Raw genomic sequence first — 26,539 nt, 5'->3', positions numbered from 1 at the left:
GATAAAAAGTTCAGTTTTCTGATATTTGTACCAAGATAAAGTCAGTAAACAAGATTAATATAGTGTGGAAAAGGTTGTCAGCAGCCCTGGCAAAGGAAATAAGTTGCCTGTACATAGAACATACTGTAAACTGAATAAAAGTGTCAGGTCCGCCATGAGATAATGTGATCATGGACGTCTAACAAACCATGACACGGGCCCAGGCGGCTTTTCTCACAGCTCCAGTGTAGAAAATGGATTACTGTGTTCCAGGGATACCTACTGGAATAACATGAAGTTGTACTCTGAGATGAATGTGGGATGTGGCTCTGGAGCAGAGCCAAGTATTACCCCTGGCTACTCTGGACATACCACTGTCACCCCCTGCTCATTGGCTCTGTTTGGGTTTCTAGGAGTGTCATAGTGGATGCTGGCATCCTTGTTACTCAAGGGTTACAAGAAGAAAGTTTCCCAAAACGTTTTTTGTTTTGTTTTTTTAGGCCATGCTTTTTTTTTATTCTGTTGTGGTTAAATGGCTCTTGTGTAAGCAAACAGGCATGGCTTTCATTATGAGGGAGCATAACTCAGAGTCCTTTGCTGTAAGTTCATACCTTGTCATTGGTGATGGTAGATTCATCCATCTGAGAACCTTGGGTATAACAGGAATGCTGTGAGGTTCATCACATACTTGAGCAGTTGACACTGTAGATGAAACAGTTGATATTTCCTTGTCGAATTTCTAATGTTATATAGACATAGAGGAGCAAATATTTTTCCTATTTGCTAAATGCTAAAATTGTATTTCATTCACTATAACTACCCTGGTAATTCCTTCCTTTGTGGAAAGTATATAAAAAAGACCATTCATTGCTCCTTTAACAGAAGTGCTTGTATTGCCTGAATGTGCATGTCATAGTGCAAACTTCTGTGTTTAGAAATTTACCACAGAAGTGGAATTCACAAAAGCAGCATCTGCTGGGGAGTGATGGGCTTGAACCTCTTCTCACATGGGGTTGACAATCACTTCTCTGTTCTTCAGCACGGTGTTTACACTGTGGTAAAGATGCTCTGACAGTGTCTTAAAACTCTAAATGAGTAACTCTTTTAGACCAAAAAGATCTCTGGAAAGATTTATTTTATTTATGGAGGCCCAGAAGCACTTCAGATCCCCAGGAGTTGGTGTGTCAGGTAGGTGCTAGGGACCGAGGTCAGGTCCTGATTGCTTTCCATCCTTCAGAGGACCATTCTTACCCAGATTTCTGCTCCTTGCCATTTTGCCTTGGATTTGAAAATTAATCTTCTTTCCTCCATTTAGAAAGATATCTTCAGATTGTTGCAGCCATGCACTGTCTTTAGCAAGCCAATTGTGACCTGTTTTTGTCATTTGTTTTAAAATCTCTTTTCAGACGTCTGCTCCTGGCCCCGTCAGTAACAAGAGGATGGTCCACTTTTCCCCAGATGCCCATCACCATGAGTGAGTGCTCATGTTCCTGCAGCTTGCTGGGTTATTCCACTTGTTTCTCTTAAGAAATTGGGTGACTAGTTCTGAATGACAGCAGTTTAATTTGTGCCTGCTTTAAAAGCATAAGGCACACCAATGGTAACAGTATAAGAATAGCTGAAATGGAGCCCATGACAGACACAGGACTTGTAAATACATTCTTTATATTGATAGAGTTTGAAATTCATGCCGTATTCCCTGAAATCCAGGCTGTATCTAAAAGCATTTAAATCTTTATGAAGTTGACCTCACTGAGCCTGTACCCCAGCCCTTCTGTGATGCCAGCATGAATGCCAAATGACCCATCTTCCTGATGCTTCTCCACTTCCAGCTTCTGCCTGGCTAGCCTTTGCTTATCACAGTGAAGATCTATAATGAAACCAGCATGTATAAACTTTAGCAACAAAAGAAATGGCCCACTAGGTAACTTTAGATAGCTAAACAGTTATATTACTTTAGTAAACTATAGGTGGATTTTGGGAGGGTGACCCCAATTCTAAATAGTCCTGTTGGAAAAGCCTGTTTGTGTGGTAGTTTGATGCCATCTGTCTCTTCTACCATCTACAGTTGATTGAAATTGCCACCGTGAGAGAAAGAAAGGCACGAGTTCATTAAAACAGTTACTTTTTCCTAGAGAATAGTCTTACTAAGATCTGTTAATATTGGCTTTCTTTTTGAAAAACAAAAAACAAAACAAAACCAATTACAACCTAAATAGAAAATTAACAGTTGTTCAGGCATAGCAAAATAATAACAGCATCTCCCTGTTTTCTTGCTTGATGTGATGAAGCTTAAAAAAAAAAAAAAAAAAAAAAAACCAAAAAAACAAAAAACATGTAACAGCCAAAGTTGTGTAGAGTAGAGTTTCTGTATTAATTTTGTTTTTTGAACTACCAAGTTTAGGTAAGTAGATGTGGCACTACTTAAGATAAAACTCTTTGGTAGATGCTCTGTGGGCAGGGGATACTTTCCTTATTGCTGCTGCACTCCTGTGCCAGCCTAGGGCCTGACAGGGAAGATGCTCAGACAGAGCTGTTGAGTGCCTGAAGACCCCAAGTGCTGATTTGAACTAGGGCACACTTACCTGGCTGTGGGACATGGCAGTGTGTCCATCCCAGCCCATGCAAAATGGAGGCAGAAGGATCAAGAGTTAAAGGTCATGTGTGGCTATTTGACAGGTTTGGGGCCAGCCTGAGCTTGATGAGATGAGTAGATAAGTACATAGGAAAGAACAGGACCGGGCCAACTGCCGTGCTGCCTCTAAATTCACAGGGCTTACTCTGAGTGTCTTTGTCTCCTCCACCCCGGATCTCCAAGGTTGTCATCAGTGAAGATGCTTCAGGGGTAGAACACAGATGTGATTATGTTACTATTCCCCTGTGTAAGGATTGCCACTGGTTTACCACGTAGGACTCACATCTCTAATTTCACTCCCTGCCTTCCCCATGTCTATAGTCCAGTTCCCAATGTCTCTCCTGACCTTTTCTTTCTCATTTCCTACCCCATTGCCTTCTTTATTAACTTTTATGTCAGTGTAGCATCCCAGTGGACCCCTCAGTCTCTGGCTTTCCATGGTTCCAGGGCATAGTACTTAAACTGTGTGACTCAGGTTCAGATCTAGTCATGTTACTTCATATCCCCACTGTTGTCTGCTGCCAGTGGACGGACGCCCTGACAGTCATGGACAGGCAGACGCCCTGCACAGCCAAGCCTGTTACTCATCTATCACCATCTTCCCATTCTCTGCCCATAACCTTCAGATCAGTTCTGCTCCTATTCTCTGAGTGTCTCCTGTTTTTACCTCCACTGCCTGTGGCCCTGGAATTGGCTCCAGTGTTCTCTCCTAGGCTTAGTTGTCAGGACTCTGAAAAAACTTCTATCAGTCTGGGCTGGGTACAAACTTAAACCAACATAGTTTGGGTTTGTTTTATTTTTGTTTTTCTTCGGATTTATCTTTCCTCTTTTGTTTTCTCACACAAGGTGAAAAGGGGCTTTTGACAAGCTTAGAGACACTGACTGGGGCAGACTGCTTCTGCTTCTCCTTTGCCATCTGTATTCCTCGCTAGGCTGCTGTCACAAAGCCCCACAAATCAATGGCTGGAAGCCCCAGGTCTGATGCCAAGCTCTCTGTAGGGTTAGCTCGATCCTGCATCTCTGTGGGCCCCTCCCCACCTGCATCTTCAGTGGGCTTTTCCTTGTGCTGCTCCTTTTCTGAATTTCTCCTTTATAAGGCACCAAGGCAGAGAGATAAGACATTTCATAATGTCACACTGGACTGCGGCCCTGCCTTGCTGACCTCATTTTACTTTGTGTCTGTAGAGAGCCTACTTCCAGACAAAGTCCTCTTTTGGATTATGATATTAGGACTCCATACTGTCTTTTGCAGGGACACAATTCTGCCAGTAACATTGCCATCATTATCCTTTTCTCTTATGTCCTCATGTTTATTGTCTCCTGGTTTGGAGATGACTGCTTCTGGTCCTCAGCTCCTCTGCTCTGGCGAGGTAGTGCCAGCAGCTCCCCTTTTCACCTTCCAGCAAGAAAGCTTCTTGTGCTATGCACACTCTCCCATCTCTCCTTCATGCCCATTGACCAGAATCAGAATACTTGGTTGTCATGGCTTAAAGAAAAACAGGAAAGAAGATATGTCGTCAATTTCCAGATGGGTAATAACTCTGTAGGTGAGCACAGTTACCTCTAACAATCAAGCCTGAGAAGGAGATACTGTCCAGCCAGTAGCTACTGACAGTTTATCATGCCCAATCCATTGTCACTCTACCATGCCCATGTTCTGTTCTTTCCAAACATACACAGTGTATAGAATACCACAGCCTTCCCCAGAAGAGACCTCTTTCAGATCTCATATGGTTAGTGCTTCATTTCTCTCAAACTCTCATCCAGGGCCTCTGAATGATACAGGTGGTTAATTAGATCTGCTTGTGGATCCTCTTTGTAAAGTGGCTTATGCACTTGTATATAAGCAGATGCACACGTGCGATGTAGAGGTGTGGAGAAGGCAGGCCATCTCAACAGAAGATGAGGAATCCACTTAGGAACACCTTGCTTACTGCCCAGCGTGCACAGGCAGTTTGACCAGCATTCCCCAGAGAAGACACTGCTTTGTAGGAGCAGCTGTTAAGACTGTAGTAGCATGTGTCATCCCAGGCTGCTGCATAGTTAGAGCCACACATCTCTCTGTGGGAAAGTTGGGAGTTCATCATAGACTGCTGGTTGCCGTATTCGCGGTTGCTTGGCCTTTCTGCAGACACTCAATTGGTTTCTCTTGTTTTCCATTCCACACTAACAGAGAGTACTGCTTCCATGTGTCCTGTGTCCTTCCCTAGTCTGTCCCCTGAAGCATTCCATCTTGTGGTAGTGCATGCTGACCTCCAGGGGCAGGTATGAGTCTCTAGCAGTTCTTGTCCACAGATGCTCAGTCGCCTTTGTGGGAATTGTTCTACTGAGTGGTTTTTAACCCCTGCACAGCAGCCTTAGTTGTATGAAGCACAGACTTGCTAACTAGAGCTCCCCACCTGCTGCCTCTTTACAAACTGCATTTCTAGTCTTCAGTTCTTGAGCAGGATGGTTGACTCTTCACTTTCTTTTTCATGATGCTTTATAGTTAAAAGATAACATAACTTCGCATCTAGAATGGCATCCAGCTAGAAGGTATTTGAATTAGTTGTCATGAGATGTCCCTTCCTGATGCTTAGACAGGAATCTAGGAAATTAATCCTCACTACAATTTACGTTACAACTCAAGAACCTGTAGGAAAACAGGAACCAGTCATTAACCTCCTAAGTATCTTCAAACTCTACATTAAAGTGATGGCTATTGTTTTATTCCATTAAGGATTCCTCTTAGTTTTTGGTTTGAAGCCAGGCCTGGTTGAACATGACTGTAACCCTATACTCAGAAAGGATAAGGCAGGTCAAGACTGACCTGGACTACATAGTAGAACTTGGTAATTTTTTAAAGTGTTTTGTTTTGTTATTTTTAACTTTCTAAAATCTCTGAAGATGTCTTCTGGAAAAATACTTGAAACTGTTTAACTTGTGGTGTGGGGGAGGGAGGTGGTGAGGTGGAGGAAGTGCTTTGGGCACAGGTGGAAGGACCTCCACAAAATTGTGCCCACACCCTTATCAACGTGAACACTTCCATTGAAGCACCACTCACACAAACATGGAAATAAGTAGTTTCACTTATCAACGTTAAAGTTCAAATAGAGTTGACTGAATGGAGTGAGTTACTGTGCGGGCTCAAAAGCTTGAAGGGGTTTTCAGTTTGGAATGGTTGTTGCTAGAGGATCACAGCTCCCAGTGTCCAGTCTCTGGGCCAGCTATATAGAAATACCTGGGAAGGCACGGGAGCCTCCCAGCTGGAGAAGGGAAAGTTGCTTTCAGGACAAGGGCAATAAGGATACTCTATAGAAAACGTGGTCTCACCAGAGTAGTGCTGGCTGGTCAATAAAGGTGTAGATAGAGGGGTGGACTGCGGCTCAGAACACTTACGTCCATGCATGACATCCTAGGTTTATTCTATTACTTCAATGGCTAAATAAATAAATACTATAAAATAACATTTCAAGGTAATTTCCATCATGCAAACAAAATTCAGATTGTTATTTGCTGATAGCATTGCTACACACTTCTCATAACATAGAATCTTGTGAAGATGTGCACCACACACTAGAAAGTCTGAATACCATACTTATAAATGGTTATCAATTTAATAAAATAACATTGTGTTTTCGGCTAATTGGGGGAAAAAACTATCTAGTTAATATTTCCAGGAAAAATAGTATGTTGAAAGTCCATTCATTAATAGATGGTTATTCCCTTTTAGCAGGAAGTATTTAGCACAGATAAATCGAGTATTCATTAAAATAAGACAGAGAATGTGCCAAGATTCTTAACCCAGCTAACACAATGAGGTTCAGCTAACACAGTGAGGTTAATATCTAACTTTTGATTAAAAAAAAAAAGTTTGAGGAGACTAGAGACATGGCTCAGTAGTTAAAGAGCACATGCTGTTCTTCCTTCCAGAAGACCCTAGTTCAATTCCCAGCATCCACATCAGGAAGCTCAGCACCACCTGAAACTCTAGCACCAGGAAATCCAATGCTTCTGGCTTCTGTTGGTGCATGCATTCACATGGCACACACTCACACATACACATAAACAAAACTAAAACTAATAATTATCTTAAAAATACAATGTTTTGAAATTTAATCATCACTGTCATCATTCTGTTGCTTTCTAAAAATGCAAATAGTAAGTGTGAAAATTAACATGGCTCCTTCTTAGGAGTATAATAGCCAGGCATGGAGGCACACTCCTCTACAGCCAGCATTCAGGAGGCTGGAGCAAGAGGATTGACTGCCAGAGATCATAAGACTAGTCTGTGCTGAGTCTCACTAAGCCAGCCATGGCAACACAGTGTGATCCTGTCTGAAAACCAAAAAGGTCCCAGGCTTTTATCGTCTCTATAACTTCTCAATTACTTGTAAGATACTTAATTTAATTTTAAAGAGATATTTATGATTCATTAATTGATATTCATATTCTGCTTTTGTTTTATTTTGATACAAAATAGATCTACTTCCAAAGTATATAGAATTAACTTTTTAAAAATGCACACAGATAACTCATTACAATTCTATGATGAATTCCTTCATAACGCAAATATTCACTCATTTTATCTTTTGTGTAAATATCAAGCTTGCTTTAAGCAAGATTTGCATGGATTAAAGGTTATGTTTATTGAGAATACTTTTTCACATTTAAATTTAGCATTTATTACATTATGGGGAAAAGTGGCTTTAACTATAGGTTAAGGTATATACAATATCCTGAATCAGTTCTTTCTCTTATTTATCGTGGTTAACATGGGTGTGAGTCAGTCTTACCTGTCTGTTTTAGTTATTCAGTACATGAGGTAGCCTCCTTATATAAGGTGTTTACAGAGCACTGTGCAGAGCATGGCCATCTCCACTAGAAAGCACCTCAGAATCCAAGTCTGAATAGTTTGCCTCTTACCAGGTTTTCTTTTTTAGATGTGTCATTTTAATGTCTTTGCTCTCTGAATTACCAAAGTAGATATGCATTCACTATTTTATGGGTGGTTTGACTTTTCCAAAGCCACACACTCCAACTCCGATTGACCAAAAGTCAATTAGGAAATAATACTCGAAGCATCTCTGATGTGTTCCGTGACATACAAGCCCTATGGGAGTCCTGTAGAGATCTCCAGTCCTGTCGATTCTTCTGTGACATTGAGGGATCCAGAGCTCACAGAATGAAGTCACATGTGTTATTGTAGCGCACGGTGTACCGCAGGGAAAACATTAATATTGATTTCAAATGTCTTCTGTATGGGAGATTGGAATTTATGTTTAAGTCTCCTGGTCCTGAGAAAATCTTTATTTTTATTGTGTTGGGATGATATGGAGTATGTATCGTGGCCCACACGTGGAGATTCAAGGACAACTTCGTGGAATCATTTCTCTTCTTCCACTCCTGTGTTGGTTCAAGATGTTGAACCTAGAGAGTCAAGCTTTCATACCAAGAACTTGACTTGAAGCTGTCGTTAAGAAAGGAACCTAGACTCCAAATATATAATGTTTTCCAGAGCTACCTGAGAGATTCCAGAGCCTGGTCCCAAACTTCTGTTTTTCTGTTTATCAAGCTTATCAAGCTAAACATTCTGAATTTTTATTAGTGTTTTAATAAAGTAAATGAAGCTTTTAAAGAGCCCCCTATACATAATTTTAGAATTGACATTTTGCATCATAGAAAAATTTAATGGAGGGGGAATATCTTAGGAGAGAAAAACATGGCACTGTAGTTGATCAAACTCCGTCTGCCATCTCAAGTCATACTTTTATGTGCTCTTCCCAGGATACCTATGAGGGTTGCCCTCAGCAGACACACAGCAGAAACTAAGACAGACATGATCACTGAACTCATGGTACTCACAGACAGTGGTCAGTAGATAAGGCACATGTGCAATTACATAATATTATATGTGCATTATTATATACTGAGCTGAGGGCTCCAGTTTTTAAATTTTAACTGGATATCAACCTAGAACAACTGATAAATCTCTGAAGTACATCAGTTGGGGTGGGAAGTACATTTCAAGCAAATAAAATAGCATGTTCTGCATCTAATAATCTGGAAGAATTCTAAGCTAAATGAAGGACCATGAAAGCACATTGTCATATGGTGAGACTGGAGAAGGAGCTGGCCAAGCCTGGGACACAGCTAAGGAGTCTGCCTTGATGAGTAGTGAAAAGTCACCTGAACATTTAGTTTCTTCTCTTCAGTTTGTTCATTTGGTATGATTGAGCTCTCTCTCTGTTTCCATAGTGACAGGCTAGCCCCCATTCTTAGACTTTTTCACTGACATTTGAGGTAGCTACAAAGCTGGACCATCTTGCTTTAATAATTTCTGATACAACTAGACTTGAACTTGACTCTCCTGTCTTAGTCTCCTGAGTGCTGGGATTATAGGTGTGTGCCACCATAGCTCGCTCCTCACCTCTATTGTGTACTTCATAGTTATAAATCTCATCAAAAACAGACCTGTGCTTCACAAGGAAGATGTTTATGGTAAAAAATTGTTATGGCATTTTCAAAGTTAATTTTCTTTTTCAATGATAACCCATTTAGACCAGTGTCATCCAGTAAATTTTTCACAGTAGTGCACTTGTCCTACACCCTAAATGAACGTAGTGGTGGTGTGCCTTTAGGCCTGCAATGTGACTGTTCAATAAAGGAACTAAATATATAATATTCCTTTAAATTAAGTAGATAGATCTGGCTAATGGCTACTATATTGAACATCACAGAGAAAGAGAGTGTACACACACACACACACACACACACACACACACACACACACTTTCTCTCATTTAAAAAAAATATGCTTCTATGTCCAAAAGGAAAAACTTATTTCTAACAATATGTGTATAAAAGTACACTTTATTGTACTTTTTACCATTTACTCCAGTACATTTTCCTGGGATCCTCAGTCAGAAATCCTGGTGTTGACTTTGTCCTTTTGCCCAAGAGTAATGTTAGTGGGTGCCTGGGAAATCCAATACCCTGCTGCTCCCTGCTGTGCAGCTCTGGGCTTATGGAAGGAGATTGTGGAAGCATGAGAAGGAACTGATCTAGCACTCAGCATCCACAGAGACCTCAGACCCAGTCCCTTCCAGTCTGCACTTAGGAGACTGCTCTGCTTGAACAATGGCTGCAACAAGGTCTCAGGAGGAGGTGCAGATTTCTGCGTTCAGCAGAACCTTACTGAGTATGATAGGCTGTTTCTAGATATGCCTAGCCTGTACCTAGATCCCACAAAGAGAACTGAGCTTAGATGTCACATCCAGCTCTTCTGCCTGGAGCAGACTGCTGGCCTGTGTCTCCACCTCTCTATCCACTTCTTTCACTGTTTGTATTGTGTGAGCCTTCTCTGAAACCCAGACTCAAGTTCAAATCCATCGATGCAACTGCATTCTGGTGCAGGGCACTACCTTTCATGTGAGCTTCACTCACATTTGGAGGGCACTACTACCCTTTTAATCTTTTATTTCTTATTTGGGGTTTGTGTGTGTGTGTGTGTGTGTGTGTGTGTGTGTGTGTGTGTGTGTGTGTGTGTGTGTATACACACCAGACATTGACACTGAGCATCTTCCATAGTCTCTGTCTATCATGCCTCCTGAGACAAGGTCATCCACTGAACCAGAAGCTTTCTTACTTGGTTATATCAATGACCGGCAAGTTCAAGAGATATCCTCCATTCTGGGCCTCCTCAGTGCTGAATTACAAGCCAGTGTTGCCTGCTCAGCTTTTTATGTAGGTTCTGGGAATCAAACTCAAGTCTTCGTGTTTGCACAACATGCACTTTACCAGCTAAGTTACCTTCCCAGCTCCTGCTATTTTATAAATACAATGTCATTAAAATCAGTAAAACTCCTCATTATTATCCTAGGCTCTGTGAGCACAGAAAGGGGAGAAACAGCTCAGAAACACAATCCCAGCCCCTTCTCCATCAAAACTCATGATGCTAAACTGGAGGCAATAAAAGGAAAGTTGACTAAGAACCTAGGGCCCAGAATCAGACATTCTGGGTTCAGTGTTCACTCCAGTGGGTGCCAGCCTTGGCATGCTGGTGAGCACTGAGATTTGATAAGGTTGAGATGAGAACGGCTTGACTGGACCTATTGTGGCCCTAGGTAAGGCTCCCAGCAGTGAGCACTCATTAGATACAGAAGTTCATTAGCTACTGCTTCTCACAGCTGAGTCTACATTTTTCCACAGCTGCCTTGCCATGATTGTTGCCCTTGACAATCATACTGTCCCTCTCTCAAGGAACTCTAGCTTCCTTTACCAGGGTAAATAAATACCCCAATATTTGAACCTAATTTTGTGAAAGGAGATAGGTGTGAGCAAATATAGTGAAGGTGTAAAAAAGGAAGCCTCTAAATCTGCCAGGGTGAGGTAGACAGACTGCCAAAGGGAACAGCCTGCTGTGGACTTTGATTTCTGCAATGGTGGACAGAGGCCAGCCTTTCCCTGGCACACCACTGCCCCAAGAAAGGTCCTCTTTCCTTGCCCCTTGTTCCCAGGAGACCTGGACACTTGAGTCACTCACTTGTCATCACTTGCTGCGTTTCTATCGGAAGCCACAGACATGGTGGCTAGAAGAGCATGGCTTCAGAATCACAATACTGACCTTTGAACTCCAACTATTACTCGCTTATGAAATCTTTGGCAAATCGCTTCATCTTTCTGAGCTTGTTTCTTTGTTTGCAAAGCAGCTACCTCAGAGTTTGGGGATTAAATGCTGTCTAGCTTGTGAGTTGCTCCTGAGACCAATGTCTCTGCAGGGAGATTTGCATGAACAGTGTATGTCAACACTTGGCACCGGTTTGCTCCCCACTTGACCAGTGAGCTTCACGGTGTGCTACTGAGCTCTGGAGTAAAACCACCCAGGACTCCTAGACTCTAGAATCTTGATTTCCTAATACTCTGCCAGCTCTCTCATTCCTTGTTGATTCACAGCCTTTGTTCATTAAGACTCATATAAATGAATTTAGGCACTCATTCCTTCCTTTACTCTCTTTCTTGCATTTTGTTTATTAGAAGAAATCAACTTTTTTGGTCCACAGTTGACTCCAGTACCTGTGTTTTGATCAGTCCTTTCTTCTTTCCTGGGGTTCCTCATCCACTCTTTCAGTCTCTAACTTTCCTCTACCTGCACTGTTTATCCCCTCCTCTCTTCCTTCCCTCCTGTAGGCCTGTTCACTTCTTCCCATCCTCCTCCATCCACACCCTCCTGCGTCCTTCCCACTCCACCTCCTGGAACTTCTCTCAGAGTCCCCCAGTGGCCCTTCCAGACCCTGCCAAATTATATTTCTCCACACTCTAAATCCCAAGGTGGCTTCAATGGTCAAACTGCCTCCTTGTGTGTTTGCCTCTTGGAAAACTTATTTTCAATCCTCTCACCCAAGTCTTATGAAGGTAAAATCTACAAAAATGGTGAGAGATGAGGACGTGGTCGAAGCTTCAGTTCCAGACCCAGAGAGCAGTGCCTGAGGCAGCAGATGGGAGGGGGGCAAGTTCAGAAGCACCACAGAAAACCTCTCAAAGTTCCCCAGAAAAGGCGAACTTTCAAATAGGGTGGGCTCTGGACATCGCCCATCACTGGGTGATAAAGATGTGACTCTTCCTTGAAAAGAGGCTGAAGGGAGTGCAGAAAGACCCCCGAGAAAAAGTAAGGCCAGCACAGCTGTGGGAGAAGGAGAAGCAGCTCAGTGGCAGGAAGTGGTCACTTCATAACAGTGATAGAATCTCTTACTCTTAACTGATGAGTATCAGCAGCCAGTGAAGAGTCCATTTATGATACTAGGAAGTGGGTTGTTAACATATAAAATCACTTATGCACCACCACCATGCTATGTTGTAACAAAAGATAGCATGTTTTTAAAAGGAAAAGAGCAAGAGCTCTGTTTTTCCATGCTGGGCTTTAGACTTGGGAGAGATGGCACAGATGACTGCTGATTTTAATCCTTTTATGAAATGATTAACCGGGGTGTGCATTTGATCTTTAAATACTTTGCTTTAAAACAATCCACAGCAGAAAAGAAGTCTTGGTCAAGCTGTCAGTGGAACTCTCCTTGAAAGTTTGCTTTTAACTGGTAGCTAATCCAGACTCTGCACACTAATACCAGTTAAGTGTCCGTTGTCATAGCAGTGTGGGTTCTGCCCTGCCAGGGAACATCACCTGCCATGACCTGGAGAATTGCTTAGAGGAGATGTAGCCAAGCCCTGCTCCTGTGGAGGCTGGTCCCTCCCAGCTAGCTGCCCCAGAAGCTAGAGAATGCATAGCGGTCTTGGAGAGACCCCAGGGATGTGCCAGTCAATGTAAGTCTTTCTTGTCCTTCTGTAGCATGATGTGCTGACAGCACGTTTTGGCAAGGAAATCTAGCTCTTCATGTCCATATCTGGAACTAAGATTTTCATGAGAATTGACAGTCCATGTCATGTCTTTAAAGAGGCCATAAAGATGCTGTTGTTCTGAGTCTCTAGTATTCCCTATGTTTTCAATGTCTTCCTCAATTTCCTAGTCTCAGATGTTTAATAGTCTTTATGCTGTGTGCTACTGGAGTACTGGGCATGCAGCTAATAAGAAATCCACTGACAAGCGTGGTGAGACGATGGAGTGTGGGACAAAAGGGCTGGGCTTGGCAGTAGAATAACGGGGAGGCTTTGACTGTGCAGTGACTTGGGTTTTCACTGTTGCGGAACTAGTTCTGATCCCAAACTCCTGAAAGCTGGAGCTGTATGTAAAAGGAATGTCTCCAAAGTGTGGGGCATGATGGTCTAGGATTCATAAGTGGGATTTTTTTTGTTTTGGTCCTTAGTGCAGAGCTGCAGAATTGAATATTCTTGTATTTTCAACTCTTTTTAAATAACTTCAATAATCAAAAGGTCATAATTTGGCATAATGATGCTATAATTAAGTTGTGGCAAATGATAGCATTTGTAGATTTTATAACCAGAATTGATTTGTAAAATGAACACAGTCCCAGCAGTTTATGTTAACATAATTAAATGGAAATGTAATTCTAACTCCGTTTGCTTATTAAATTGAAAATTACTAGGTTATGAGCACTCTTACATTGCTGTCAAAATTGGTGTAAGTCTAGAATTACATGAAACATCCATTAAAATAAAGCATATTTAAAGTTCTGTAGCTAGTGTGAACAAATTCCTTAAAGCATATGCTGACTGTTCATGTGATAGCAAGTGCTTCTGGGGAGGAACCAGCTAACAGCTCTTCTTCTCTCCACAGCCACTGGTTTAGCCCTGGGGCTAGGACGGAGCATGGCCAGGTAAGGAAGCTTCTAACCCAGAGGGAATAGTCTCCTTCAGTATGTGTCTGTCTCCCTCGGGTAGTGAGTCAGCAGAGAGAAAACAGCTTGATATAAAAGGAGCTAATTGTGCTGGGTTTTCTTCTGACCTAGCAAGCATCTAAAAATCCTCAGTCAAACAGGTGACCTCTGTGGAGCTGGTCACATGTAGGGCTTTACTACTAAATACTGCATGTGTTGGTGTGTGCCTGTATGTGGTCCAGTGCTTGGGAGATAAGGTATCCTCATCCATGTAGTGATGCTGGCCCTGGTCAGCCTGAGAAATTGTCACAAAATTCAAAGTCAAAAAAGTAAATTAAAACCATGTCAGGTCAGGCAATACAGGCTGCTTTATTGAGATGAGGAAGAGGCAGTAGTGTCTTCTAAGATTTAAAATATTTAAGCTTCCTTCCTTTCCTTCCTTCCTTCCTTCCTTCCTTCCTTCCTTCCTTCCTTCCTTCCCTTCCTTCCTTCTTTCTTTCTTTCTTTTTTCTTTTTTGGTTTTTCGAGACAGGGTTTCTCTGTGTAGCTTTGTGCCTTTCCTGGAACTCACTTGGTAGCCCAGGCTGGCCTCGTACTCACAGAGATCCGTCTGGCTCTGCCTCCCAAGTGCTGGGATTACAGGCGTGCGCCGCCACCACCTGGCCTTAAGCTTTCTTTTTGATGTACATGGTAGTGCAGTGAATACTTTGACTGGTACGAACTGGACAGTAACTTCAATTGTCTTTACAGATGAAGAAGTATTCTACCTTGTTCTTGACTGTATTAATTGTCTCTTTAAAATGTGCTGAGGTTATAGAAGTTCAATTGTGATGAGTCTAAAACATACAGTTTAGTGTTTGAGAACATTCTCTGTGTATTTTCTGCTATTTGCAGGCTGTTGTTATGTACATAAGAAACATTATCAGCTCTTTCATATTGGCCTCAAAACTATCGCAGCTGAACCTAACAGTCAAAGCTGTAGACAAAAGAGGGTGTTTTCACAGCAGCAGGAGGGGACACACCTGAACCTTGTCTTGGAGCTCCAGGCCATGTGCTTACTGGCTGGGAGATGTGCAGTTGTCAGAACTGATAGCCCCTGGCTGGCAATTTTGCACAGTGACAGTAGCATCATTAGCCAGAGAGTGGCAAGAAAGTCATACAACTGAGCACACCAGTGTCTCTTCGACTACAGAGTATTTTCTTCATTGAAAACTAATATAATGGAAATATTTTTGTTTCTACAACTTGTCTTGACACTTTGTATAGCATCAGCTTCTGAGAGAGAACCGAGCAGAAAGGGGACACAAGAAGAACTGCTCCGTGAAAACAGCCAGCAGGTAAGCATTTGGGACACTCTCTCCTATCTCACGGCTTCGTGCCCTTCTGTACAGCCAGGAAACCTGGTGAATTGTGCATTGTTGTCAGGACTCATTTCAGAGTTCCCAGTGATGAAGACAAAGATACCATTTGGGTTATATTGTTTTAAAGACGGTAAAAATTTAAGGAAATCATCTTTTTCTAAATATGCCTTTAGGGTCTTTTTCATCTTAAGTTACCTAAGTGTTCTGTTTTGTCTTCCTTTCTAATGCAGAGGATTCCACAGTTCACTTCAAATGTTCATTTGGTGTTTCTGGAGATTTCCTTTCCACTTAGATACCAATGGTTCTGTCTTTCTTGCCTGAATATTGATCAGAATGACTGCCAGATCAATTTAGCACAGTCTAGACTCACTTGGGAAGAGAGTAATTGGCCAGTGGGCATGGTGATTGTCTTGATTATGTTAATTGATATGGCAAGTCCCAGCTGACAGTGGATAATACCTGTCCTAGGGTTTAGAACCTCGGCTTTATGAAGAAGAAGAAAATGAGTTGAGCACAAGCATGCATGTATTAATTAATTCATTGCTCTTTGCTCTTGACTGGATATGATGTGACCAGTCACTTCAGGTTCTTATAGCCTTCCTTGATTTATCAGTATTGATGGACTGTAACCTGGACTTGTGATCCAAATAAGCCCTTTCCCTTCAGGTTATTTTTGCTGGGGCATTCAACACAACAGGAAAGGAAACGAGTGCATGGATCAAGACCAAGAGGACCTGGCTTTTTATAATAATCCCAGACAGGAAGAATGCAGTTAGCCTCAACAGTTGGAAGAGTTCTGTCTTTCAGTCTTTCTATTCCACAAAAAAAAAAAAAAAGAGTAAACTGATTGGATGAGGCAAAACTAACCATCACACCTTGGGCTTAATGAGTATTTCTCAGAAACCGAAAGCTTAATCTATGAAAGAACAAATGCAAAATAAGACCATTATCAGACCTGAGAATGATTCTTCCCAAGACCCCATGAGGATGGCAAGGTACTCCACTGACTGGGATGAAATAAAAAGACTTGACTGGGAAAGGGGGTGTGACATTTAGCCCTTCAGTAGATTGTCTTTAATATCACTGGGCCCTGGGCTCTATCCCCCAGCACCACTGTGTGGACAGGAGGAAGAAGGCTGACTCCCCATTGCTTTCCTATTTTTGCTCACTGTAGTAAGAAGTGACCTGTGGACTGTCATCAGACACTGTCCTCTGTGCCACTCCATGTGTCTTCTCCATGTCCCCTCTCTAAGCTTCTTAAGTACAATGCCTTTGCTTTACTGTACCACAAGCATTCCTAACACCATGGATGGCTATAACTGTTGCTTAGAATAGCTGTAGAAGAAGTTAAAAGTTGAACCTAAGGAGTAGATGTACTCATGTGTTTGTTCTGGGATTAGCATGCCTGACTACAACCCAGTATTGAAGTTTTTCTCTTGTTCCCACATGTGAAATGCAAAAGCAATAGCAACTGCTCTGTAGCATTGCTAAACGGGATAGAGGAATGGGCCTGTGAAGTCTCAGGCCCCGGCTTCTGTAACTCTCATATTGTTACTGTCTCTCTTACCTGCATGTTTCCTACATGCGTGCTGAATTGTGTTTTTCAATCATGTTATTCTCACACATAGCTAAGTGTATTAAATGCTCTGTAAGAAAAACAAAGTGCAGAAGGGCCCATCACCGTCCTGTTCTGTTCTTTGTATTTAGTCTCCAAACATTTCAACTCTTAGCTGTAACGTTTGCTCTTGGCTTTTGTAGCCATGTTGCTCAGTAACATGACCACATCTTTAGAGTTTTCAATTAATACTAGACATTGACTTTTCATTTGCTGTGATTCCCACCTCCTGCAGACATACCCATGCCAGGTTCTTTATCTTTTTCTCCCACAGTGAATATCTGTTGTCATTAAGAGACTGTACATGAAGCTGTCGGCCATTTATGAATAGCTTTTACTGGGGGAGATCGTGGTTCTGCTTGCCATTTGCTTTATTTCCTATTTTTTAGCCCTAATTCATCAATGATCTCTCCCTGGAATTGTAACTCCTGGTTGTTTTCCTGGTGGCATTTTCCGCTGTCCATTTTCAGTTATGTTCTGTACTGTCTGCCTGGCCTGATATGTGGCATCTGTAGCATCCTTATTCCTCATTGGCCCCCAGCAGACTTCCTTCACCTGTCGTCCATAGAGTTCTCTTCTCTGGGTCCCATGGCATTATTTTCCTTGAGCTCTCAGGGAAAGAAAGTGAGTTGTTTCATCGGAGATTTTGTGTGTCTGCAAATCCCTTCGTGGTTTTCTCACATTGCTTACTTTTCCTGAGAGTTGAACTCTGGTTTAGAGGTCATTTTTCCTCAGAATTTTCATGCTGCCCCCCCCCCAACCATCTTTCAGGTTTTAGTAATTTTATTTCTTGCTTCTATTATTTAGGCATTGGAGCTGTTAGCTGTCCATTTTAAGCCCCTCCTTCTCGCTCTCCCTTCCCCCTCTCCCATCCCTGTCTATCTCTCACATACATACATGACATGTCCATGTTAGAAATACACAGTTATCTTACCTACATAGCCATGCAACAGGTATAAAATCAAACATAAGTTGTCTTCTTGGAACACTACTGGACAAGTTTCTCATATTATAACACAAATCTTTAATGATTTTTTTAAAACTTCTATACTCTTATTTCCAGACCACTCTTTTTAACCATCATCCCATAGTTCCTCTTTGTCTTGATTAGTGACTGTGCTGTGTCTTCATTTTGCTCTAGTGCCATTGGCTGTGTTAGACACAGGGCAACTTGGAAAGGTGAAATAAGATTGAAGCTTCAATTTTGTTTTAAATCTTATTAATGCAACATGAAAATCTTCACCTTCCAATTCATATATATTCTTCTACAGTCCTCTCCTGAAACCCATTTTCTTTCTTAGTATTTTAATATTATCTTGACTTTTCTTAACCCTTTTGGATGAGTGACTGCACTTGCCTTTTTCAACTTGGGGAAAAACATAAAGGTTAGAGAAGAGAACTGTGATGCACTGAGTCATTGCATTGGGGGACCATTTACTCCCAGAATATCCAAGCGAGTGCAGAAGCGTACGCTTACTGGTGGTCTGCTGTAGTGAGTCAAGGCTGAGACGCTGAAGCATTTGACTGTAGCGCACTCTTAAAGCTGCCATTGTTCACAGATGCTCCAAACACACAGCTAAGTGCTGTGGAGTGTAGCACAACTCCCCCGGGCACCTTGGGGAAATTTTAAGAATCTTCCTAGAAGAGATTTAGGTGTATATTTACCAATGCTGCTAACTGCAGGACATTCCAGTGGTGGGTTTCTGGGCATCTGCTTCATGCTCTTGCCTCCCCCTTTGCCTCACACTCTTTAATGTTCTATACTCTTTACAGTAATGAGCATAGCAATATTGTCTACCAACATGACAAAGTGCTGTGTCTAACACAGAAAGAGATGAAAGAGACAAGATTTATAACATCTTAAGCATACCCCATTTTGATAATTTCAGTTACTTGCTCGAGAGAGGGTCTCACACTGTAGTGGAGGCTGGCCTCAAACTCTCAATGATCCCCTACCTCAGACACTTGAATGATGGGATTTCTGTCATGAAGCGGCACTCCTGGCTTGAGTCATTTCTATAAGATTTCTCCTGTGTCCTGTGAACTGTCCCGTGTGTCTGTATGCTCAACAGAGTGCAGGACTTTCTGTGAACTGTCCCGTGTGTCTGCATGCTCATCAGAGTAAGGGACTTTTTGTGAACTGTCTCGTGTGTCTGCATGCTCATCGGAGTGTGGGACTTCTCTGCATCTCTTACCTTGCCCTCTTGCATCTCTGCCCTGCTTACTTCCATCATTAGTGCTGGTCGTAATATGTCATCCTTTTCCATCCCAGTGGTTATTAATAAAATAGCAGGCTGCATTAGTTCCTAAACTTACTGGGAATGAAATCATAGATTCACTGATTGTCAGTATAGCTGATGTTGTTCCTCTAATATGTTAGTTTCTTGCTTTTTGTTATTTCTCAGAGAGCCCTATCATAAAGCAGATGTGTTCCAGCAGTGACTTATGTGAAATGTTTGCTCACAGCATCACCCTCAAGTGCTCATTGATGTTTTCTCAGGATTTTGCCCTACTGTGATTGTAGCTGCACATGCTTCCAGTGTTTTCCATCTGGCTTGTCTCTGTTGATTCTTCTTATTCATTGTGTCTTATGGCTATAACATGGACTTTGATTTCCTTTGGGGTAGAGGGTATTGTTTGTTATTGGAGACAGTCACACTGTGTTGCCCAGGAAGACCTTGAGCCTGGGTGCACAGTCTCCTCACTGTGTAGCTTGGATTCTAGGTCCACTCTCCCAGCCTTCACTAGGGAGTTCTGTGTTCCATCCATTCTTCCAATGCTTTAGTGGTTACTGTCCATTTCCTACCATAAACTTTCATCTTAATTTTGTTGTACTTTTTCCTTATCTAACGTTCAATGAGCAGCAAGAGTTTTTTGTGACATTTGATCATTTTTACATACCTCAAAATCATTCAAAAATATAAGACTCAGGAAAACAAAAACTTCTTTCAAAACATTAATTGGATAAAAATACATTTAAGTGTTACTTTTGGAACTACTTATCACTTTAAGATTTTACTCATTAGCAGACATGATGTTGAGTAATTTGTCCATCAAAGTGAGAACAAAGCTAAATCCTCGGGCAATGTACCTGAGCATTTTTGTTTGGTTGTTGTTGTGAGCTAGGATCTTAGCAAGTGGCCAAGGCTGTCCTGGAACTCAGTGCCATCTTGCTTTAGCCTCCAAAGTGCTGAGTGACAGGCAGACACCACCTTGCCCAATTCCTTCATGACTTTTAGAAAAAATGGGAACTGCATACATTGTGCTCAGCCTATTTCAGAGTTTTGTACCTCTGGCCTAGGTACCACCTTACCTGTAGCCAGTGAGACAGAGCATGTTATGTGAAGCAGTTTATTGCTTATGAATAGACAGCAAGAGACAAAGCAGAGGCATTTATTTTGAGCCTATCCCCCAAGGCTCAGGAAAGATGCCTAAGGCAGATAGAGTCCCATGCCACACTTGAGTCACAGCTGAGAGATCCTAAGAGGCAGCCGCTCAAGGTTACAAACCTGGGGACATTCGTCCAGTTGGGTCAAAGACATCCTGTTGCCAGAGGGTAGTTCAGCCAATCTTTCCTCATCTAAGGGTGTGTCTGCCCCAGGTACCTGCAAAGGGGAGGGGCCTATCAGTGGTCCGCCAATGGGGAAACGCCCTGCCTGTTACAGTCTTGTATTTCAGCATTCAAGTGATGGATTTTTGCTTCTTAAAATTTAAGCAATTCTTAAAATTTGCTTCTTAAAAAAAATTTCCCCACATCATCCCTCATTTAAAGTTACAATTAAGTATTTTCATAATTCTGTAAAAGCTTTGGTCTAGTGTCAGAAAGGTCAGTCTCACTCTACCAAATTGAAAGCCAGTTTGCCAGGCATGAAGGGATGCCTGATAATCAGTCATGTGTCATCCTGGGAAGCTTGTTCCCACCCCAGAGTTTGCACTAATGACTAGTGTTTTCTACATGACAATCCACGAACAACTTGAGAGTTCGTGGCGGCTCAACTCAGTTATTCCCATCAAGATGTTTTCTTTTGTCCCTGGAGGCTTTGGTGGTGACAGGATTTTCCCTTCTTCCTTACCAGACTCTTAGAAAGTTTGGTTTTAGCATACACTAGTAAGAAGCACCTAGGCAGACTTTCTAATACTTTGATGTATTATTTGAAATCAAGTAAAAATATATTTTTTGCTGATAGTATTAAATTCTGTTAATTTCCATAATATCTTTTCACTTCATTCCTAAAAGTGTATTTTTCATTTACTTCATGTCACAGGATTTAATAACCCTTGCATACTATGTGCTCTACTTTCTTACATTATCTACTCATATGAGGAGAAAGTGGATTTTTTTTCTATCCTCTTGCCTGATGAGATTGAAACAAAGATCTAATAAAATACAAGACAGTATATTTCATCTGAGAAATAGTAGATCCTGTTATGTATTCCTATTTCTATAAGAGGGGTTCCTACACTCATTCATGTCTTCCTCCTCCCATGAAAATAAAAAGAACATCCCTGCTTGCACCACTATGGAATGCACTCATTTCCACATGCTGACGCTTGTCACCATTTTTTGTCACAGATGTGACAGAATTACAGCGTCTTTTTATTTGATCTTCCAAAGATCCAAAGATGTTCAAGGATTCAGTGTGCTCAGTCTCCCCATGCTGTCATTTGTCGTTGGGAAAGGAGACCTCATTTGCAACAGATACAAAACTATTTGTCATTTTGCAGCTTTGCCAAAAATAAATGAAAGTATTAAGGACTACATCTCCGAGCAGCTGTTAATAAATGGGAGGAGGATTGTTCATTAGAAACTGCATAAGGACATGGACTATGTGTGCCGTTGCCTTTCACAGACACATCCCCAAGATTCCATATATCAGCAAAGCCAAATGGTGCACTCACTATGTCAATGGAGACACCACCTGTCTTCTAGAGTATTAGCATTTTAAACAGACCTGTCCTTGTCACATTGGAGCTGTAATCATTTAATACCGTATTTTTAAAGTAAGTTATGCTGGTTGACATTTTATATGTCCAAAGAGTGACTGGGGACTACCTTTAAATGCTGACTTTAAAATGTTATAGTCCTTTATAACCTCTCTTCTAAAATTGAGAACTAGGGAAGACTTCATTTGTAGTGAACAGCTTTGCTCAGCCCTTCCGAGGGAAGAGCCTCTTGAAGTAATTCCCATTCATTCTTATGTGTGTGTGGCCAAACTAATAGAACATATTCACATGTTCACTTTAATTAGAATGTATGCATTCCATATTTGTTTAATTGGAATACATTTAATTATATATGTGTCCTAATTAAAAAGAACATTTGAATAACTTCGAGGGCTAGAGATAGTTAGAGCAGAATAATTGGAAACTTCCCACATATGTGACATAAAATGGCTTTTAAGGGGTTTAATTTTCCCATTCTACACTCTCCGACCAAATTACTGTATTTTATAAAACCACACTGTGCACAAATTGCCAGTGCTCGTGGCTCCTGTCCTTTGGCATCCTGAAATTCTAACCTTCCTTGCCAAGATTTTAAATGAATGACTGGAGAGGGTTATTTTAAGTTATGATTATACCAAATAAATTAGTCACTAGCCAATTTGAATTTCGAGCTGTTGCTTTTCGGTTGGATATGAGGGACCCACAGAGAATGAGAGAGTTTACCAACTGGAAATACCTTCTTTATCCCTATATAGTAAATACAATTCTAAAAATCCATTCTCTCTTAGTGTAGCTCTGATCACGCAGTAAGCTCTTTTTCCCACAGATGAACTAGATGTTTTCAAATGCCTAGACATGTGCACAAGCTCTGTCCCAAAGGATAGTGGTTGGATGTGACTGTGGTCACTAATGACAGAAAATTGTTAGCATGTGTGAGCTGTTCTAGCGACCCTTAACTGAAATAAATGTGTGGTCTGAAGTCCATCTCCTTAAGGACAGGTGTCTGTTTCACAGTTGGCACTCTGCAAATTGGCCCAGTGATTAAGTGGGCATGGACACAGATGTAACCTTTAGCTCCCAGGGATGGGTCCCCAAGGAAATGATTAAGGTGCACCTGCAGAGCTGACTCAACGACAGCTTGTGTCTCTGCTCAGCCTGGGTTGGAACTCATTACAGAGCATTTGGGATGTCGATGCACTGTGTGCCTATTCTGAAATACTTCCCCAAACAGACAGCAGCCCTAGGTCATTAATGGGAGTCACTGGAATGTTGCTGTTTGATGGTTTGTCTCTCACAGTCTGAAGAATAAACAAGTCAGGATAAAGTCAGTGTGTCAGTTAACCGTCGTAGAGGAGTACCAGCCTGTGGACAAGTTCAGTTCCTATCCTACCTCCTAAAGTTCCGCCATATTGAACAATCCCTCAGTTTTCAGTACTGTTTCATGTGTGTGGATCTAAATCAGATCAAACTTGACCACAGTAGAATAGAAGTTATCCTTCAGTGGAAATTTTAATGCTCATATCTATAATTAAAGTACTTTATTTAATAATGTAAAAGTCAGATATTAAGAACTTAATTACCATTTTGGCCATTTTTCAGTTATGAGATCAATGCAAAATAAATTTTAAAATAATATAAAATTCATTTACATAGTTGTTGGTTTGTTTTTTAATCAAATGTTTTTATATCTGGAATTTTTTTTCCTCTTACTTTTTCTCTTTGGGAATAAATACTTTTGTCATTCCATATTGATTTTGTTTGTGTACCAGGCTACAGATGGGAATTTACCTTTGTTTATTTCATATATTTCCGATCAATTCCAACTCATGCCCAATTATATTACACTAAATTAACATAATTCAACAGATGTTGATATTTAAATGTTTTCTGGCATTCAAATCTTGGACAGCTGTATTAGAGCTTAGGGAAAAGGCAAACATTTAGAGTTAAATGCTGAACATATGCTTAAATTACTAATTAGAAAGATGGAATGAAAACTATGTGTTCTCCTTCCTAAGGACAATAAACCTCAGATAAAGATTTTCGTAATTTTTTTAACAGCAGATTACAGTATGGGACATACTCCCAAACTAGAGGACACAGGCAGGCATCATAGATAGCTTCATTGAATTTCAAATTTAGTCCCTAAAAACTGTGAATTGTCTGTTTCACTAAGTCTGGAAGGAACTATAGTGACTTTGTACTTGTAAGCTTAAGGATCAAAAGATAAAATGTTGCTTGGGCTAAAAGTGATTTTTACTCTATTATCATGAAAAATGCTTATATAGAGAGAAATGCTAAGAAAAGGCGAACTCATATCAATCTATCAGCTAGCTGTCTTAGAGACGTATCAATGTGTGCAGAGGCTAATGAATCAAACAGAAAATTCATCAAGGAAATACAAATGGTCACCACATGAAAACATGCTCAACATCTTTAGCCATCAGAAAAAATGGAAACCAAAACTTCCCCTAAATTCCATCTTACTCCAGTCAGAAGGGCTTTCAGGAGGAAACCAGATGACAGCTGTGCTGGTAAGGATGGGGGAGGAGAGTCCTAGTACAGCTTCGCATTTACTCTAACAACAGCAGTAACTCATTGACAAGTATGAATATACGTGTTCAGTTCATATATACTCTCACTGTCTTCAAACCCTATCTGTCATGTTACTTAATCTTGATCTGTCAGTCCACTTCTCTAAAATAACAAGCTCTCTTTATTAGCATATATTCATTTTATAAAACCATGAGTTTTCTTGGGACATCTGTACATGTGTATCATGAACTTTGTATTCAATCACATCACCTTCCTGTTGTCGCTCCAGACCGCTTCTTTCTGGTCACTTCACCCTTCCCAATGAACTTGCTCCTGCTTTCATGTCTTTTTAAAATACAGGTTCCACCAATGAGACAATTACTTGCTGTTTACCCCTTTGAATATTATGCTTGGGGGAGGGGTGCTTCCTAGTCCTATTTTTCTGTATTGGTGTCATTTTATTCTTTATTAAAACCCCATTGTGCCTGTGTACCATATTGTCTACATTCATTTGGTGGATGCATCATTTGGCTTTTGTGGATGATACTGCAGTAAGCTTAGGAGTATATGTATCCTTTGGTGTGCTGACTTGGATTCCCTTGTGTATGTACCCAGGAGTGCTATAGCTGGGTTCATCTGTTTTTAGTATTTTTTAGGGACCTCCATAACGATTTCCATAGTGGCTGTACTGATTCATCTTTCCACTGATAATGTACTAGGACACTCTTCTCCCCCATCCTTATCAGCACAGTTGTCATCTGGTTTCTTCCTGACAGCCCTTCTGACTGGAGTAAGATGGAATTTAGGGGAAGTTTTGGTTTCCATTTTTTTTTCTGATGGCTAAAGATGTTGAGCATGTTTTCATGTGGTGGCCATTTGTATTTCCTTGGTGTTCAGTGCCTTAGTCCATGTACCGATCAGATTATTTGACAGAAAATCACAGTAACATTGCACTTTCTTTAACAGTAACAGTAATTAACATGCATGAATAGACATCCCATTCACACATTTCCTTGATGACTGTATTCTTTAATGTCTTTAATTTCCTTATACTATATATGAGTTCTCCTTCCATACATGTTCTGTTTTCTTAGAATTATTTTGTTGAAGATGTCAAATTGGACCTAAAACTGAGAAGGTTTTGGAAAGAGCTCACTCATTTCTGTTTCCTGCCCTTTGCATGAACTTGGTAAAGAAAATCTGAGTGCACAAGACAAAGGGAAGTCAAGTTGGCTGTCCTGTAAAGAGCCCCACCTCTGATGACCCTTTTCTGTGTCATTCAGTATGCCCCTCTGTCCCCTGCGCTCTTGTAAATGGTGTTCAGATCTAGTGAGCCAATGGCCCTCAGGTTTCTCTTTTGTGTCATTCTGTTTAACAAAGGGACACATACAACACATTGTGCTGCCTTGGCCATGGTGATCACTGCACATAGTTGATGACGAATGACAAAACCACGATATTTCTCTAGTTCTGGGGGTTTTTATAGGACTACTTCTGTTAAGACTTTCTCCCACCTCTTGAATATTGTATGGTACAGATGATGTGGAGAAAGTCTGATGGATGTTTGGCCCTTAGTTTCCGTTTGCAGGGATGGGCTTGTCTCCTTGGGCTTGCAGTCCTAAGCACTGGACAAACTGCCTCTCAAAATGGATGGATGGGGAGGGATGGAGGAGTGAATACAGAACTGACAAATATTCCCTCAGTTGAGAAAGAACCCCCCCCCCTTTTTTTTTCTTGAGTCAGCGTCTTATTGTATAACCCAGACTGAGTCCCTGTGTCTTCAGCTTCTTGAATGCTGGGAATATAGGCATATGCTCATACCCAACTCATAATAACTGAAAGATTGAGTGTAGTGTTGTATTTAATTATCCTTGTTTTAAAATTTACCCTATGCAGGGGCTGGAGTGATGGCTTAGCAGTTAAGAGCACACTGACTGCTCTCCTGGAGGACCCCGGTTCAATTCCCAGCACCTACACAGCTTCTAACAACTGTCTGTAAAAGATCTGACATCCTCATACAGATATACAGATAGGCAAAACACCAATGCAAGGGCTGGAGAGATGGCTCACTGATTAAGAGCACTGACTGCTCTTCCAGAGGTCCTGAGTTCAATTCCCAGCAACCACGTGGTGGCTCACAACCACTTGTAATGAGATCTGCTGCCCTCTTCTGGCCTGCAGGGATACATGCAGGCAGAACACT

At 41.3% G+C, this 26,539-nt stretch overlaps 1 protein-coding gene across 11 annotated transcripts in view; it reads left to right on the top strand.

Annotated features, from left to right (window-relative positions):
* The window catches only part of Gpatch2 (G-patch domain containing 2), a 202,222-nt gene that overhangs the window by 97,889 nt on the left and 77,794 nt on the right, over window positions 1-26,539 (top strand). For 10 of the 11 annotated variants that reach the window (XR_004946170.1, XR_004946169.1, XM_036202040.1 and 7 more), the window contains 3 exons: window positions 1,386-1,453; window positions 13,842-13,881; window positions 15,148-15,218. Coding sequence is in view for 9 of the 11 variants with exons in the window: in XM_036202040.1 (XP_036057933.1) it covers window positions 1,386-1,453; window positions 13,842-13,881; window positions 15,148-15,218 (179 nt within the window). In the remaining 2 variants the exon portion in view is untranslated. Of the gene's footprint in view, window positions 1-1,385; window positions 1,454-12,760; window positions 12,817-13,841; window positions 13,882-15,147; window positions 15,219-26,539 lie in introns of those variants that run through there. The other variant, XM_036202043.1, reaches the window with a different exon arrangement.

This window comes from Onychomys torridus, chromosome 11 (assembly GCF_903995425.1).
Source record: "Onychomys torridus chromosome 11, mOncTor1.1, whole genome shotgun sequence".
NCBI lineage: Eukaryota > Metazoa > Chordata > Mammalia > Rodentia > Cricetidae > Onychomys > Onychomys torridus.
Note: the sequence above shows the minus strand (reverse complement) of the source record. Positions and strands in the feature narration are given on the sequence as shown.